Raw genomic sequence first — 18,762 nt, 5'->3', positions numbered from 1 at the left:
ACATACAGTATCTGTCTTTCTCTGTCTGACTTGTTTCACTTAGCATATAATACCTCCAAGTCTATCCATTCTTCTTGTTATGGCTGAGTAATATGCCACTGTGATACACATATCACATCTTCTTTATCCATTCATCTGTTGACGGACACTTAGGTGCTGCTATGAACATGGGGTGCATACTTTTGAACTAGTGTTTTCATTTTCTTTGGATGTATATTGTTTTATGAGTAGTATTCCACTGTGTATATTGACCACATCTTCTTTATCCATTCATCTGTTGATGGTCACTTAGGTTGCTTCCATATCTTGGCTATTGTAAACAGTGAAAATATCTTTTCAAATTAGTTTTCTCATTTTCTTCGAATATATACCCAGGAGTGGAATTGCTGGGTCATAAGGCAGTTACACTTTGAGTTTTTTAACAAACCTCCATACTGTTTTCCATAGTGGTTGCACCAATTTACGTTCCCAGTGTAGGAGGGTTCCCTCTTTTCCATATTCCTGCCAACATTTGTTATTTATGGTCTTTTTGATGATAGCCATTCTGACAGGTATGAGGTGACATCTCATTGTGGTTTTGATTTGCATTTCTCTGATGATTAGTGATTTTGAGCATTTTTTCACGTGCCTGTTGGCCATTTGTATGTCTTCTTTGGAAAAATGATTATTCAGGTCTTCTGCCCATTTTCCAATCAGTTTTTTTTTTTTTGATATTGAGTTGTATGAGCTGTTTATATATTTTGGATATTAACCCCTTATTGGTCGTATCATTTGCAAATATTTTCTCCCATTCAGTAGGTCTTGTCTTTCGTTTTGTCAATGGTTTCCTTTGCTGTGCAAAAAAAACTTTTAAGTTTAAATTAGGTCCCATTTGTTTATTTTTTATTTTGTTTCCTTCGCCTTAAGATAAAAAAAAACTGCTAAAATTTATGTCAAAGAGTGTTCTGCCTATGTTTTCCTCTAGGAGTTTTACAGTGTCTGGTCTTACAGTTAGGTCATTAATCCACTTTGAGTTTATTTTTGCGTGTGGTGTGAGGGAATGATCTAATTTCATTCTTCTACGTGTAGCTGCCCAGTTTTCCCAGCACCACGTGTTGAAGAGACTGTCTTTTCCCCATTGCATATTGTTGCCTCCTATGTCCTAGATTAACTGCCCGTTAAGTGGGTGTGTTTATTTCTGGGCTCTCTATTCTGTTCCACTGATCTATGTGTCTGTTTTTGCGCCAGTACCATACTGGTTTTTGTTAGTTTGTTTGTTTTTGTTTTTTTATTGGAGTATACTTGATTTACAATGTTGTGTTAGTTTCAGGGTGATTCAGTTATACATATATATATTCTTTTTCAGACTCTTTTCCCTTATAGGTTATTACAGAATATTCAGTAGAGTTTCCTGTGCTATACAGTAGGTCCCTGTTGATTATCTATTTTATATGTAGTAGTGTGTATATGTTAATCTCAAACTCCTAACTTATCCCTCCCCCACCCCCCTTACTCCTTTGTTAACCATAAGTGTGTTTTCTATGTTTGTGAGTCTGTTTCCTTTTTGTAAATAAGTTCATTTGTATCATTTTTTTTAGATTCCACATATAAGTGATATCGTATGATATTTGTCTTTCTCTGTCTGACCTACTTTACTTAGTATGATAATCTCTACATCCACCCATGTTGCTGCAAATGGTATTATTTCATTCTTTTTTATGGCTGAGTAATATTCCATTGTATATATGTACCACATCTTCTTTACCCGTTCATTAGTCAGTGGACATTTAGGTTGCAGTATCATACTGTTTTGATGACTGTAGCTTTGTAGCTTTGTGACTGTAGTCACAGCATGATACCTCCAGCTCTGTTCTTCTTGGAGAAAATATTTGCAAATCACATAGCTGGTAAGAGATCTGTATCAGGAATATATATATACAATTCAATAATAAAATGACAGCCCAGCGGTAGGTTGGGCAAAGGATCTGCACAGACATTTCTACAATGGAAATACAAATTGGGCTTCCCTGGTGGCGCAGTGGTTGAGAGTCCGCCTGCCGATGCAGGGGACGCGGGTTCGTGCCCCGGTCCGGGAAGATCCCACATGCCGCGGAGCGGCTGGGCCCGTGAACCATGGCCGCTGAGCCTGCGCATCCGGAGCCTGTGCTCCGCGACAGGAGAGGCCACAGCAGTGAGAGGCCCGCATACCGCAAAAAAAAAAAAAGAAAATACAAATTGCCAATAAGCACATGAAAAGATGACTAACGTCATGAATCATAAGGGAAATGCAAATCAAAAGCACAATGAGATGCCACTTCACATCCACTAGTACAACTATGATTAATAAGCCATCAGATAATAACAAATGGTTAGCAAGGATCTGAAAACTAGCTGATGAGAATGTAAGACGGTACAGCTACTCTGGAAACCAGTCTGGCAGGTCCTCAAAAGTTAAACAGTTTACCATTTGGCCCAGCAATTCCACTCCTAGACATATATCCAAAAGAAATGAAATCCTGTGTCCACTAAAAGACTTGTATTTAATAGTCAAAAGGTGAAAACAACTCAGATGTCCACCAACTTATGAATGGATAAATAAAATGTGATATATCCATACAGTGGAATATTATTCGGCCATAAAAAGGAATCAAGTACTGATAAAGCTACAATGAGAATGAACCTAGAAAACATTATGCTAAATGAAAGAAGCCAGTCACAAAAGACCACATATTGTATGATTCCATTTATATGGAATATAGGTAAATCTACAGGAACAAAAAGTAGATTAGTAGTTGCCTAAGACAGGCGGACGGGGAGTTTAGGGTGGGTAGCAGCTAAAAAGCGTGGGGTTTCTTTCTGGGGTAAGGAAAATGTTATAAAACTGACGGTGGTGATGGTTGCACAAAACTCTGAATATATCAAAACCACTGAATAAACCGTATACTTTAAATGGGTAAATTGTATGGTATCTGAATTTTATCTCAACAAATATTGTATGTAAGATAGAATACTTCCACTTATAAAGGTGGTAGGATAAAAATGTCTCTACCCACTTCTCCCTAAAACTCACTGACCCTAGGAAAACAGAGGTGGAAACTGAGGGAGGCAGAACTCAGCCAGAAACTGCCCCTTGTAACACTTCACCACCAAGCTGCAGGAGAAGGATGAGGGTGACTGTCCACTGCTGGTCTCTGCCTTCTGAGGCCAATGAAGGGACAAAGCACTTTACACTCACATGCGTGCACACATGTCTACACCCACGGCACACACTCGCTCACACCTGTGTGCGCATGCACACACACACACACACACACACACACACACACACACACACCACAAAACTGGGAACCAGGAGGGGCTGCTCCCTCCATGCTGCACACAGCAGGCCCTGCCCCATCATCCAGCTGCAAGCAACTGGCTCAGGAAGAATCCCCTCCACTCAGAGATGGAGCTCAGGGTCTACACCCTGAGAAGAAAAACAGAACAGACAGGAAATACAACAGACAAAGGACACCCAACATTTACCAAGGGCCACATGAAATCCATAAACACAGACCCATCTAAGATATCAAGAAACACTGATAAGGTAACAAAGGGACTCAACCAAGCACGGGAAAGAAGTAAAATAAATAAGAGATAAAACCACCACAGAAATGGAGGCAGCACTGAATGCAAAACAGCGGCACAGCTGAAAACAAAAAGCTGGCTGGAAAAGTGAGCAAAGTGGGGGAAAAGCATGAAGAGGACTGGAGAGAAAAATACCCATACGGAAGACAAAGAATACTTAACATCTGCATAATCAGTGTTCCTGAAGAAAGAAAATGAATAAAATGTTAAAAAAACTTTTCAACATGTAATTTAAGAAAACTTTACATATATATTAAATCTACAAATTGAAAGAACATGCTTACGTACAAAAAAAATTCCAGTGTCCTTTAAATCACAAACACGTCGCAGTGTAACGAGTGATTCTGCAGAGCTGCCCTCTGCTCCACCACCGCTGTCACTGCTGCTCACGGCCCATTGCTTCCTCCTGACTTTTCACTGTCCTGGACACTATTTACTCTATACTTGAACTGATTTATTATTATATGGGGTTCCCAAAGCACGGTACCACACCTCCCTCTAGATGGGGCTTAGTAATCAACGTGAAAACACACTGAGATGACAACACCCAGCTGTCCCAGAGAGTGAGTGAATGTTTTGAGCAGCCATTCCCTTCTTCTAGGCACACATGAAGGCCATGCCTATTTATGGGGTTCTCCCAACAGGTTTTATAAAAAGTTGGCAGGGCATGGAGCAACAAAGCCCGTGAGCCACAACTACTGAGCCTGCGCATCTGCAGCCTGTGCTCCACAACAAGAGAGGCCGCGACAGTGAGATGCCCGTGCACCGCGATGAGGAGTGGCCCCCACTCGCCGCAACTAGAGGAAGCCCGCGAGCAGAAACAAGGACCCAACACAGCCAAAAATGAATAAAGAAAGAATGAAAGAAAGAATGAATGGATCAGATTTATATTTAAAAAAAAAAAAAAAAAAGTTGGCAGGGGACTTCCCTGGTGGTCCAATGGTTAAGAATCCACCTTCCAGGACTTCCCTGGTGGCGCAGTGGTTAGGAATCCACCTGCCAATGCAGGGACAAGGGTTCGAGCCCTGGTCCAGGAAGACCCCACATGCCACAGAGCAACTAAGCCTGTGCGCCACAACTACGGAGCCTGCGCTCTAGAGCCTGTGAGCCACAACTACTGAGCCCTTATGCCATAACTACTGAAGCCCGCACGCCTAGAGCCCATGCTCTGCAATAAGAGAAGCTACCGCAATGAGAAGCCCATGTATTGCAATGAAGAGTAGCCCCCGTTCGCCACAGCTAGAGAAAGCCCGTGTGTAGCAACGAAGACCCAACGCAGCCAAAAATAAATAAATTAATAAATAAATAAACTTTTTTAAAAAACCTTTAAAAATAATTTTAAAAAAAAAGAATCCACCTGCCAATGCAGGAAACACAGGTTCCAGCCCTGGTCCAGGAAGATCCCACATGCCGCGGAGCAACTAAGCCTGTATGCCACAACTACGGAGGCTGCGCTCTAGAGCCTGAGAGCCACATCTACTGAGCCCATGAGCCACAACTACTGAAGCCCGCATACCTAGAGCCTGTGCTCCGCAACAAGAGAAGCCACTGCAATGAGAAGCCTGCTCATTGCAACTAGAGAAAGCCCATGAGCAGCAACGAAGACCCAAAGCAGCCAAAAATAAATTAATTTATTAAAAAAAAAAAAGAATCCGCCTTCCAATGCAGGAGACGCAGGTTTGATCCCTGGTCAGGGAACTAAGATCCCACATGCTATGGGGCAACTAAGCCCGTGCACGGCAACTACTGAACCCACGCACTCTGGAACCTGCGCACCACAACTAGAGAGAAGTCTGCGCGCCACACTGAGAGATCCCGAGTGCCGCAACTAAGACCCAACACTGCCAAAAATAAATAAATAATATTAAAAGAAAAAAAGTTGGCAGGTCAGGGATATGATCAAGATGTTTTTATTTTGCCTTTAACTATAAATATGTATTTTAAAAGTTGTAGTTCGATCTTTCTGCTACAGTTTCCAACTTTTAACTAGCACTATGAAAATAGCTTGATTATCTCTTTTTCTAAGAGATGAGTGCTGAGGGATAAAATATTGGGCCCAGTCTTAAAGCCTCTGGATCTCTTTCATTTTCCTCCCAAGTTCAACATGGGTGTCCAGGGTTCAGCTGTGTATTTAGTTCTGTAAACCTGCCTGGGCAGCCTCCTGCGGCATCCTGAACAAGAGGGCAGCAGGAGCAGCATGGCATCCAGGGTCCCCCCAGCACTGCCCACTCAGAAAGGGCCGACCACGGTCAGCTCTGCGCCAGGCACCGCTGCAGACTGTGCCTGGCTGGAGCTCTGGACTCAGGGTTTGTGCCTTGTTTTCTGTTGCTGTTTTTGTCTGTGTGACTTGAGAACTTTTATTGTTTCCTCACGTATGTTGATTTTGTTTTCCCCAGTTTCCTTAAGATGGTTCAGCGTGAAACCATCAAACTGAAGAAGGCGCTTGAGAAGCCGGCCAATGACATGCACAGATTTTGAACCACACGGACTGGGTCCCCATCCCACCAGCGGCCGGTGGGGCGACCTGGTCACTTTATGTCTCTGATAGCACCATGCCTACCTGGGACTCGGCAATGCTGGTCCCCTCACCTGGCCAGATTTTCAGGGAGGGGTGTGGAACCTAAAGAACAGGGTGACAATTCTGGAAAAAAACCACCTTCAAAGGGCCAGCTCCTTGCCAGGCGCAAACTCTGCCGCTTGATGGCCAAGGCCATCGCAGGCCCGGCCCAGCCCCTTCCTACCTCTCCAGCCCCTCCAGCCTCCCCGGCGCCATCTGTGCAACCTTGGACAGGGCCTCCCGGCTCAGGGGTGCCAATAGAGAACCAGATGTTCACCTGCTTGAGCCTGAGAACAGCAGGGACCCCTTAACCTTGCCACACAGCTCTGGGGGGCCGTCTGCAGGCCTGAACTCGGTCACTGAGCTTTCTTGCAGAGTCCCTTCTTTGCAATATGGCTGTAACAAGTGTTAAATGGCCTAGAAGCAGCCTTAAGTTTTTTATAAATTGAGTTTATTTATTACATGCAAAGCCCACACCAACAGGTAACATCACAGAAAAGCATAAACAAAGCTCTTTGACAAAGATGAAAATATGATCAACACAAACATTATACAACATATTACTCTCCTAAAGAATCTTAGGAGTTAATGAACTCTGTGAAAATGGAGTTTAATGTCAATAGGTAGAGCCTCATTTTGCTCTCTCTACAACCGAGATTAATACATACAACTGGACTTTCAGAGACCTCCAATTTCTTTCCCCTCTCCTAAAAGTGTGTTTAGAGTCCTTGTTTAACAGAAGGGTCTGAACACTCTGCAGGAAAAGGAAAGAAATAACTTTCAACACTCAGAGCACTGAAGCACAGACTGGGGCAATCGACTTCACCACCAGCAAGAACCTGATTCTACAGGCAGATCTGGCCAGGAAGGTGTCCGCCTGCGCCAGGAACACGCAGCCTCACTCCTCTTGTCTATCAGATTCTATCGGTGCCGCAGCGGCGTCTTAACCCACGAGCTGCCCTCTCGCAGCACAGAGTGGCTCCCTCCAGCCAGAGCTGGCCCTGACATGACACAGGGACACTGACCACTGACCCAACACAGAATTCAGCTCCGCTGGGCCCCCCAGCCTCTACAAAGGCACTGAGGTCACCTCCAGCCTGCCGCCCTGCCCGGGCAGCTCAGCGAGAGGAGGGCTGCTGGGGGGAGGGGCCCTTCCACCCCTGTCCTCACTGAGCACGTCCCCGTGTACACGCCACTGCGTCTGAGGGGCTTTTTGGAGGAGACAGCTTTATAAAACCACTACAGTGCTTGTGTGAGGACGCCGAGCGTTATCTACCACACCTCCTAAGGCCCAACCTATGAAGTCACACTCGTACTTTCTTTCAGAGCCAAGTGCCGGGGAACCTTGGCTTCCCCTAACTGGTGGGTTGTGTCTCAATGTGGACCACGAATGTCGTTTCTTATATTTTAGGTACTGGTACCTAGGAGTAGAACACAGGTCTGTTTGCGCAAAGTCAACTTGGAAAATGTAAAATATGATAAAATTACAGTATTTTATCCCTGTAAAATCTACAGGGATTTTACACTCAGAGATCGCTTAGCTCTGCAGGAAACAAATTCACTTTGTGTTACATGATGTCAGTGTCACAGTCCTGTGCCTCCCACCTTATGTGCCATTAAGCTCTACAAAGCGTCTCCTCACCCCATCCCAGAGCCAGATAATCACGGAGGCCACCTTGTCCCTGACAGATAGCCAGAGCCTAATCAATTTATAGTAAGTGATCTGGACCACGTCAAACTACACTTGGGACTCAGTGTTATAGCAGAGCTACTTTCACCTTTAAAAAAACAATGGTGTTTCAAGGCTGAGAAAAGACACTCAGCTAAAACTGAAATTACATGTAATTCCTATTCCAGAAGATCCTGTTGAAGGCACTGTTAACCAGACTTTTTTTTTTTTAACATCTTTATTGGAGTATAATTGCTTTAAAATGTTGTGTTAGTTTCTGCTGTATAACAAAGTGAATCAGCTATACGTATACATATATCCCCACATCCCCTCCCTCTTGCGTCTCCCTCCCACCCTCCTTATCCCACCCCTCTAGGTGGTTGCAAAGCACTGAGTTGATCTCCCTGTGCTATGCAGCTGCTTCCCACTAGCTATCTATTTTACATTTGGTAGTGTTTGTATGTCAGTTGTCAATGTTGCTCTCTCACTTTGTCCCAGCTTACCCCTCCCCCTCCCCGTGTCCTCAAGTCCATTCTCTATGTCTGCATCTTTATCCCTGTCCTGCCCCTAGGTTCACCAGAACCTTTTTTTTTTTTAGATTCCATATATATGCATTAGCATACAGTATTTGTTTTTCCCTTTCTGACTTATTTCACTCTGTATGACTGACTCTAGGTCCAGCCACCTCACTACAAATAACTCAATTTCATTTCTTTTCATGGCTGAGTAATATTCCATTGCATATATGTGCCACATCTTCTTTATCTATTCATCTGTCGATGGACACTTAGGTTGCTTCCATGTCCTGGCTATTGTAAATAGTGCTGCAATGAACACTGTGGTACATGCCTCTTTCTGAATTATGGTTTTCTCGGGGTATATGCCCAGTAGTGGGATTGCTGGGTCGTATGGTCGTTCTATTTTTAGTTTTTTAAGGAACCTCCATACTGTTCTCCATAGTGGCTGTATCAGTTTACATTCCCACCAACAGTGCAAGAGGGTTCCCTTTTCTCCCCATCCTCTCCAGCATTTATTGTTTGTAGATTTTTTAATGATGGCCATTCTGACTGGTGTGAGGTGATACCTCATTGTAGTTTTGATTTGCATTTCTCTAATGATTAGTGATGTTGAGCATCTTTTCATATGTTTGTTGGCAATCTGTATATCTTCTTTGGAGAAATGTCTATTTAGATCTTCTGCCCATTTTTTGATTGGGTTCTTTGTTTTTTTGATATTGAGCTGAATAAGCTGCTTGTATGTTTTGGAGATTAATCCTTGGTCAGTTGCTTCATTTGCAAATATTTTCTCCCAACCTGAGAGTTGTCTTTTCATCTTGTTTATGGTTTCCTTTGCTGTGCAAAAGCTTTTAAGTTCATTAGGTTCCATTTGTTTATTTTTGTTTTTATTTCCATTACTCTAGGAGGTGGGTCAAAAAGGATCTTGCTGTGATTTATGTCATAGAGTGTTCTGCCTATGTTTTCCTCTAAGAGTTTTATAGTGTCTGGTCTTACATTTAGGTCTTTAATCCATTTTGAGTTTATTTTTGTGCATGGTGTTAAGAAGTGTTCTAATTTCATTCTTTTACATGTAGATGTCCAGTTTTCCCAGCACCACTTATTGAAGAGGCTGTCTTTCCTCCACTGTATACTCTTGCCTCCTTTATCAAACATAAGGTGACCATATGTGCATGGGTTTACCTCTGGGCTTTCTATCCTGTTCCATTGATCTATATTTCTGTTTTTGTGCCAGTACCATACTGTCTTGATTACTGTAGCTTTGTAGTATAGTCTGAAGTCCAGGAGACTGATTCCTCCAGCTCCGTTTTTCTTTCTCAAGACTGCTTTGGTTATTTGGGGTCTTTTGTGTTTCCATACAAATGGTGAAATTTTTTGTTCTAGTTCTGTGAAAAATGCCATTGGTAGTTTGATAGGGATTGCACTGAATCTGTAGATTGCTTTGGGTAATGTAGTCATTTTCACAATGTTGATTCTTCTAATCCAAGAACATAGTATATTTCTCCATCTGTTTGTATCATCTTTAATTTATTTCATCAGTGTCTTATAGTTTTCTGCATACAGGTCTTTTGTCTCCTTAGGTAGGTTTATTCCTAGATATTTTTGTTGCAATGGTACATGGTAGTGTTTCCTTAATTTCTATTTCAGATTTTTCATCATTAGTGTATAGGAATGCAAGAGATTTCTGTGCGTTAATTTTATATCCTGCTACTCTACCAAATTCATTGATTAGCTTTAGTAGTTTTCTGGTAGCATCTTTAGGATTCTCTACATATAGTATCATGTCATCTGCAAACAGTGACAGTTTTACTTCTTCTTTTCCGATTTGGAGTCCTTTTATTTCTTTTTCTTCTCTGACTGCTGTGGCTAAAACTTCCAAAACTATGTTGAATAATAGTGGTGAGAGTGGGCAACCTTGTCTTGTTCCTGATCTTCGAGGAAATTTAACCAGACTTTTCAGTTGTCCAATTACCTTTCTAAATTTCTGTGTTCATTTCTCTTCCCTTCGCCATATCCTAAGAGCCCCATCCTCTACAAGGCAGAGAAGAGCCAGCTATCTGCTGCCTGCTGTTTACCTGCTTCATCTCTTAAAATGTGTGGGTTTCCATATGGGTTAGAGCCTGCTCTGTTTAATGGGCGGGAAAAAAGGAGGTATATCTGGAAAGATGTGTAAAGTGCTCTCAGTTTTCTTCCTTGTATTTCTTATCAGCAGCACAGCTGACAAAGCTGGTTAAGGTCTGCAGTTGACAACACTGTGTTGGTGTGAACACCCTGAGTTTTTTCCAAATGCTCTTGTCGTATAAGGGAATCTCCTTGATTTTCCAAGTTACACATTTGAGTTTTCAGGGGTAAAGGGGTATCAAGTCTAAAACTTACTTTCAAATGGTTCACAGAAAAAATGTAGTTATACAGAGAGAAAGACATAACAAACATGTTAAAAATGTTTCATGTTTGGGGAATCCGGATAAAGAGCATATGGGAATTCTTTGTATCATTCTTGCAACTTGTAAAAGTCTGAAATCACATAAAATAAACATTTAAAAAATCATCTATAAAGGGCTAGGATGCAGAAATAAGATCGGTTACAATATTTCATAAAGATACAAAGGGTTAGCCATCCACAGCACCTGCCTAAGGCTGCCTAAGCCATCCACTTACACAACACTGTAAGTCAGGGTTCCTCAGAAAAACAGAATCAACAGGATATATACACAGAGATTTATTTTAAGGAATTGGGTCACATAATCATGGGGGTCCAAGACCAAAATCTGCTGGGGTGAGCCTGCAGGCTGAAGACCCAAGAAGGAGCAGCATTTGTAGTCCAAAGGCCTTCTGCCGGCAAATTCCTTCTGGCTGGGGAGGGATGTGGAGAGGAAGAGAGGGGAGGTGGCTATGGTGGGGGTATCAGTCTTTGTTCTGTTCAGGCCTTCAACTGATTAGAGGCCATCTACATTACAGAGGGTAATCTACTTTCCTCAAAATCCACTGACTTTAATGTTAATCTCATCTAGAAAACACCTTCACACAAACAACCAGAAAAATATTTGACCAAATATCTGGGCACCATAGCCCAGCCAAGTTGACACACAAAATTAACCATCACAGCCTGCAGGAGCAGAGGCTAGACTGTCTTCTAAGAAAAATCACGGCACACATCCAAAGCTTCCTAATCTCATAAATGACGGCTTCAGCCTACCTTCCATTTGGCAAGCTGTCAGGGTAATCAGCAACATGAAACATCTGCCCCTCCCCTGCTTCTGGCCAGAGAAAGTAACTCTGAGCTCTCTGCTATCAGGGAAGCTTGCCCGTGGGATACAAGGTCAACTTCACACAGATGAGGGCAAACACATCAGAACAGTTGAGTGGGTCAAAAAGATCCCAGTGCTGGACCCACTCCTGCCTAATTCAAACAGAATTTCAGAAGTAGGGGTTGTGTGCAGCCAAGGCAACAAAAAACTGCTCTAGATCATCTTCCTTTAACTCCTAGATCCAGCCAAACCATAAGATTAATTGTATTCATCATGATTATCTTACTAGAAATATTTAGGACAGCTGTTTGGACCCAGTGGTAGAGCTCCTTTCCTTAGTCCACCATTATGGTTATGCCAAGAGCTCATGGAGAAGAGCCATGGTAAACTGGCCAGTCCATCCACTACAAGGATGCAATCAGGCCAGCTGTCCACATCGTACAACATCTCCTTTAAAGACCCATGGAAGAAATCTCGCATCTGCTCATCCTAGAATTTACTGCAGAGATTCCATGACTCCCATAACTGGGCATGATCTGCAATTTGCTTTGGTTGCCAGAACTTACATCTGCATTTTGTCTCCTGACCATGTATCTGAACTTAACCCACTTTCCTACCCTTACTGTCTTGCCCCAACTTTCTCTTTGAGGTCTTCTATGAAGTTGAAACTTTTGCAGCATATCTTGCTTAAGCATTCTCAAATTCTTTTTGGATGGAACGTTAATATAAAGTGGAAACATTTTATCAGCAAACACGAAGCTGTAATGTTTTAGAATGGCAAGGTACTCAGGGATGGATTACCTAGCTTGACCTTCCTTATTTTAAAGATGAAGAAACTGAGACCAAGAAAGGTTAAGAAATCCACCCAAGCCCAAGGGGCAAACAGGCCAAATGGTAAAGCCAGGAGGAGCCTGGATTTCTGTGAGCCATCCCTCACCACCCAGCTCTTTTCCGTCCCTGAGTTTGCAGTGGAGTCCTGACCTTGCCATCACTTCAGAGACGCCTGGAGCCGACTTTAGAACTAGGCCTGCCTCCTGCCAAGAGCAGACTTCTTAATTTTAGCCTGATTTTTTGACTTGCTGATTTGCCAGCTTACTTGAAAACTCTTCCTCTGAGCACTGAGCTTCAACCGTTTCTACTATTACCAAAAATAGAGTGCTTGAGAGTTATGAAACAATAGGTGCAGCGTAGCACTATACTAGTTTGTGTAATAAAAACAAATGTTTCTACCTGCACAGAAAAAAAGATGTGGAACACAAGATGTGTGTAGCATTTACAGTGTTACCACTAGGTGGTGAGATTACAGTTAATTTTTTCCTTTTGGCTTATCTGTGTTTTCTAATTTTTTCTCCAATAATCACAAGGACTTGCATAACTGTTTTAAAGTAAATAAAAATATTAAATACAAGCACTTTAACTTATTGTTTAGATCGTCAGGCTGCCTAAGTCTGCAGTGCAGTGGTTCACATCCTTGAAGCCGCTCTTAGGCTGGGGGTGTGGCTCTGCAGGATTCTTATTGGGAGACCTTCCACGTCCCCTCAGCTCTGATCCTCCTGGGGCTTGTTTCTTGTCCTTTACAAGCAAACATGTAACTTTTGCAGAAAAAGGAGATGATGAGCTTATTTTCAACATGAATTAGCCAGACTGAAGCACTCAAATTCCAAGTTTCCACTTTCAGATGACCTTCCTATCCAGGACAAGCAAACCACCTTCCATTTACAGGCTGTGTGGCTTTAAAGAAGAGAAAGGTTTACACCTATAGCCACCATAGCAATCAGTGAGGATGAGCAAAGCTGTTTTGTTAGAGGGATTTAATCCTGTTCATGAAAGGTTATTTCTGTAATCCCTGAGCCCATCACTAGCCTTTTCAGGATCTAAATATAAATAAACACTCTAATGGGACCCCACGGTGTTGCGGTGTGTTCTGGTCCAGCTGCAGGGAAATAGCCTTGAATATGCCGTCAGAGGTGTCACCTGCTACACGAATAACAATGATATTGCAAATCAGAGCTCTGCCATCAGCAGGGAATTCTGGGGGAGCCACTGCCTGTTGGCCAGTTTCCCTGGCAAAGTCATCCCAAGCCCTTGTTGAAATAACCTGTTTCAGCCATTTGGTGCCACTCCATTCCTCACTGTCTTGCATACTAAATATGAGGACCCTAGTTGGTATTCTAACAAATCTGTCCTTTTTACCACCTCTCTTTTAGGAAAAAAGAGTGCCCCAGAAAGAATAAGTTTGGAAAGGCAACCAGTCTCAGACTTAGCAATTATTAAACATTTCTTAACGCCCTACAAAAACACTGTAAAATACTATCAACAAAGCAACTGCCCAGTGCGCAGGTGCGCACTGCAAGTCAAATCTTTGCAAATTGGCTTCAGGCCTGCAAGTGTGTCCTTTCCTCACCAGTTTTCACTCTACATTAGTATAGTAGAAAAGATAAAACTTTCCACGGTCAAGAGGAAAAAAACAAAAACCAACCAACAAAACTGGTAGCAGGGGCCTGGCCAAGCCCATACCCATCAAACCGAAAACTACCACTTTGGAGAATCATATTTACTGACTTGGAAAGCTGTTGAAAAAGCTACAAATGTTGATGAATGAAACAGAAGAGCCACAAAATTGTATATACAACATGCTTTTTAAAAGTGTGCATATATATTCAAGAACAGGAAAAGATGTAGAAGGACATGCACCTATATTTTAACACAGTTAATAACGGAGGTGATGAGCAAATTTTCTCTCGTGTATTTTGTACTTTTCTACCATAAACCTACATGTGTGTAAAATGTAAAAAGAAAACAATTCCTTAACGTCGGCCAACCTTAAGCTAAGTGAAGTTCTTCAAGGCAGGTGTGAGCGCCTGGAAGGCAGAGCCCATCACTGCGGACTCCTTCTCCTCAGCAGGCTTCCCAGTGACGACCCCCATCTCTGCCCGCCCGGACAGCAGGCCCCAACCACAGGGCTCCAGGCCGCCCAGTACGCGAGGTGAGGGTTAGGCGACGCCGTGTGCGGGGCCGTCTCACCCGGTGATCTCTCCTCAACTCCGGGGGGGGGGGGGGGCGGGGTGTCGCTCCCCATCTTAGGGGGTCTCTCCTCACCCGTGGGTCTATCCTCACTTGGGGGAGGGTCTCTCCCCATCTCGCGGGGAGGTCCCTCCTCAGCGGGGGTCTCTCCCCACACCGGTGCAGCCTCACCTTGGGGTCGCGCTCGTAGTAGTGCTGCTGCGTGCGGATCCAGCGGCCCACCAGATGGTCTCGCACCGTGTGCGCCAGCGCCAGGTAGTAGTCGCGGCGCGTGGCCACGTTGCGGTCCTTGACGAGCGTGAAGTGCAGGTGCCGGTTGAAGCTCTTCCGCACCTCGGCCACGTCGCCCAGCCCCGCCAGCCCGCGCACGCTGATCTGCTTCCGCCTCTCGCCGTCCGTCAGCGGCTTCGCCATCGCGCCGGCAGTCCGAGAAGGACGAGGAGGAGGGCAAGATAAGCCGCGGGGACACGCCCGCACGGAGGATGCTGCAGCTTCGCCGGCTGCCAGGCCGCGCCTGCGCACTGCGCTGCGGCGGCGAGGAAGGGAGGCGCAGAGGGTGCGCCTGCGCGCTGCGCCGGACCACGTGAGGGGCGGGGCCTGAGGAAGGGCGGGGTCGCAGGATGGGAGGGGTCTGCTGGAGGGGCCGCGCACCGACCCCTGGGTGAAGGAGTATTGCTGAGTTTCTCAACTTCCAGAGCTGAGGGTGAGGTCCTGGACTTATGGCCCATTCCTGCCAGCAGCTCTCTTCATGTCCACTCCCTGAGACGGTGTCTCCTCCTGCTCGTCCCCCTCCCTAAAGCTGCTCACCTGGTTCCTACCTGCAGGTCCTCATCTGGGGCCCTCTTGCTCACTCTCACCAGCAACCCTCCAGTCTACACCCACTAGCACCACCGCTGCTGTTCCCCAGGGCCGTCTTCGGGTCCCTGGCTTCAGTGTTGCTCCCACTGCTCCTCCCTGATCCTATCTTGGCCTCTGGGGTCTCTGCATCAAGGAGAGTCCTTACAGGTTGGTTTAACATTGAAAAACTGGCAGTATTCACTGAAGCTAAACAAACACCTACTTCTGACCCAGCAATTCTAGTCCAGAGAAAATACCCAACAGAAATGAATGCTTATACCAACCAGAAGGCATGTACAGAAATGCTCATAATACTCAAATATTCAGAACAGTCCCAAACTGGAAACCACGCAAATGCCCACCAATGCTGGGCTGATAAATGAACTGTGGCATATTCCCACAGTTGCACAGTCCCCAGCCGTAAGAATGATAGACCACATCCAATACGCAGACGAACAGTGCTGAGTGAGAGTGGGCAGCGCTAAAGAGCACAGCCTGAAGGATTCCACTCACTGAGTTTCTAAGACTGGCCAATCTCTGGGCCTGCAGACCTAGGATGGCGCTGAGCGTTAGAGGTGGACATAGCTGGGGGGGAGGGGTGGGCAGGGAGGGGGAGTGGGTGAATCCGTGGCATCTGGAAAAGCTCGGTTACATGTGGTGTGCAAGCTCATCACTGCACACGTGGGAGCTCCCCCATGTGGGGAGTGTCTGTGGGTGTGGTCCTGGGGCAGGGCCCCAGTGGGGGGGGGTCACAGGTGCGGCCCAGGGCCTTCCACCATCTTTCTCCACAGCTCATCCTGTTTCCTTGCCCTCCCTCCACACCCAATGGGGCTCCAGATCCTTCTTTAGGCCAATGCCTTCCTGCTTGCTCACATATCCAGTGCCAACAGCATCAGGCCTGGTGGGCCTGCCTTCTCTCCCAAGCTCCCAAGGACTCTCTCTCAGGAGCCGGTCCTCCAAGACGAAGTCTGGGTCCTCCAGCCATTTTATTCCCTATGTATCTAGTCCATCCTTAGCTGCTCTTTTGGGTCCTCTTGCTGGGATTCCTGTGGTAGTTTTCTCATGGGCTCCCCTGCCTCCCAGACACTCCCCAGAATCATCCTAGCCAGGCTACAGACCGCACAGCCCCTCAGCAGAGGGCTGAGCCCAGCACAGCTCCTGCAAACCACAACCCCAGCCAGGTAAGCTTGGTAAACCAGCCTCAGCCCTTCCCTAGCAGGTCCTCAGGCTGGGCCTGGGGGACTTGAGGGGACAGGTGAAGGCAGGCACCCGACTGCAGCAGGCAGGCATTCTTATGTGTCCCATCCCAAAGGGACCAGGCAGAAGGGGAAGTGGTCAGAGCTGGGGTCAGTGAGAGAGCTGGGGGTGGGGAGAGAGAAGGAGCCCCCGAACTGTGAGCCTGTGGGGCTGTGAGGGGCGGCGAAGGACACACAACCAACATCCACAGGCCTCCCTGGTCTGGATCTTGCCCTCTGCAGCCCTCACCCCTGGGGAGTCCCTCACTGGAGGGGCGGATTTGAAGTGAAGGTCCTGCGGCCTGGTTTCGAGCTGCATCTCGGGGGGCTGCCTCTGCCCACCCTCAGCCCAGGCTGGCCTACCCCCTGTTTTTATATGGCCCTTAAGTTAGGAACGCTGTCTACATTTTTATTTTTTTTTATAAATTTATTTATTTTATTTATTTATTTTTGGCTGCGTTGGGTCTTTGTTGCTGCACACGGGCTTTCTCTAGTTGTGGCGAGCAGGGGCTACTCTTCGTTGTGGTGTGCGGGCTTCTCATTGTGGTGGCTTCTCTTGTTGCAGAGCAAGGGCTCTAGGCGTGTGGGCTCAGTAGTTTTGGCACATGGTCTCAGTAGTTGTGGCTCATGGGCTCTAGAGCACAGGCTCAGTAGTTGTGGCGCACGGGCTTAGCTGCTCCATGGCATGTGGGATCTTCCCAGACCAGCGCTCAAACCTGTGTCCCCTGCATTGGCAGGTGGATTCTTAACCACTGTGCCACCAGGGAAGCCCTACATTTTTAAATGATTGAAACAAGTGAAAAGAAGAATAATTCATGATGTACGAAAATTACATGAAATCCAAATTTCAGTGTCTACAACTACAGCTACACTCATTCCTTTATATTTTCTCTAGGGCTGCTTTCACACATCCACGGCAGATCTGAGCATCGTGACAGAGACTGTATGGCCTGAATCTGCCCCTTACAGAGGGTGCTGCCCCTGACCTGGAGTGTATGCTCCTGGGGGAGGGCCCCACGTCCCCAGCACTGCCTCACACTCGCAGGCCCCATGAATGTACCCCAAATAGAGCGAATCCCCATGGTTCTACGTGCCGCATTCCAGGCGAGGGTGGACTGAGGCGTGGGAGGTGGCTGGCCTGGGCAGAATTCTTGAAGCCTCTTTAAAATTCACTAGATCACATTGGGAAAACGCACATTAAAACCCCAGCAGGCAGCAGGACTTACCTGCTACATACAATGGTCTGGTCAACATGAAAGTGACCGATAGGGACTTCCCTCGTGGTCCAGTGGTAAAGAATCCGCTTTCCAATGCAGGGGACACAGGTTCGATCCCTGGTCAGGGAAGTAAGATCCCACATGCCACGTGGCAACTAAGCCCACGTGCCACAACTGCTGAGCTCGCACGCCTCAATGAGAGAGCCTGCATGCTGCAAACTACAGAGCCCACACGCTCTGGAACCCGTGCGCCACACTAGAGAGAAGCCCGCGCACTGCAAGGAAGAGCCCGCGTGCTGCAAGGAAAGATCCCGTGTGCCTCAATGAAGATCCCGCGTGCCACAACTAAGACCCAACGCAGCCAAAAATAAACTAACTAAATAAATGCTCTTAAAAAAAAAAAAGCAGCCTTTAAAAAAAAGAAAGAAAAAAAGAAAGTGACCAACAGCACAGAGTGGTGGTGAGGCGGTGGAGTGCTGCTCAAGGGAGTGTAACCATTACAGCCATGTTGGAAACAGTGTGGCAGTTTCTCATAATAAAATAATCAGTAGTTAAACATACACTTACTACGTGGCCCAGCCATTCTACTGTTAGGTATCCATCCAAGAGAAATAAAAACCTGTGCCCACAAAACAGCTTGTGCGAGGATGTTCACAGGAACCTTATCACTAACGCCCCAAACTGGAAACAGCCCAGGTGACTATCAACAGGAAAGTGAAGAAACAAAGTAAGATACTGAAATAGTGGAATACTAACTCAACCATAAAAAGGAATGACACCGGTGAGTCTCACAGACATTATGCCAAGTGGAAGGCCAGACACAGAAGAGCACATATTATACAATTTCATTGACA

The 18,762-nt window shown here is 45.7% G+C and overlaps 1 protein-coding gene across 1 annotated transcript in view; it reads right to left on the bottom strand.

Annotated features, from left to right (window-relative positions):
• PYGB (glycogen phosphorylase B) overlaps nucleotides 1-15,042 on the bottom strand; it is a 54,124-nt gene extending 39,082 nt beyond the window's left edge. The window contains exon 1 of the mRNA XM_082670030.1: nucleotides 14,791-15,042. Coding sequence (XP_082526156.1) covers nucleotides 14,791-15,033 — 243 coding nt within the window. The 5' untranslated portion in view covers nucleotides 15,034-15,042. The remainder of the gene's footprint in view (nucleotides 1-14,790) is intronic.
• Between the last annotated feature and the right edge of the window lie 3,720 nt (nucleotides 15,043-18,762).

Source organism: Grampus griseus, assembly GCF_964374135.1.
Source record: "Grampus griseus genome assembly, chromosome: 14".
In the NCBI taxonomy this organism is placed as follows: Eukaryota; Metazoa; Chordata; class Mammalia; order Artiodactyla; family Delphinidae; genus Grampus; species Grampus griseus.
Note: the sequence above shows the minus strand (reverse complement) of the source record. Positions and strands in the feature narration are given on the sequence as shown.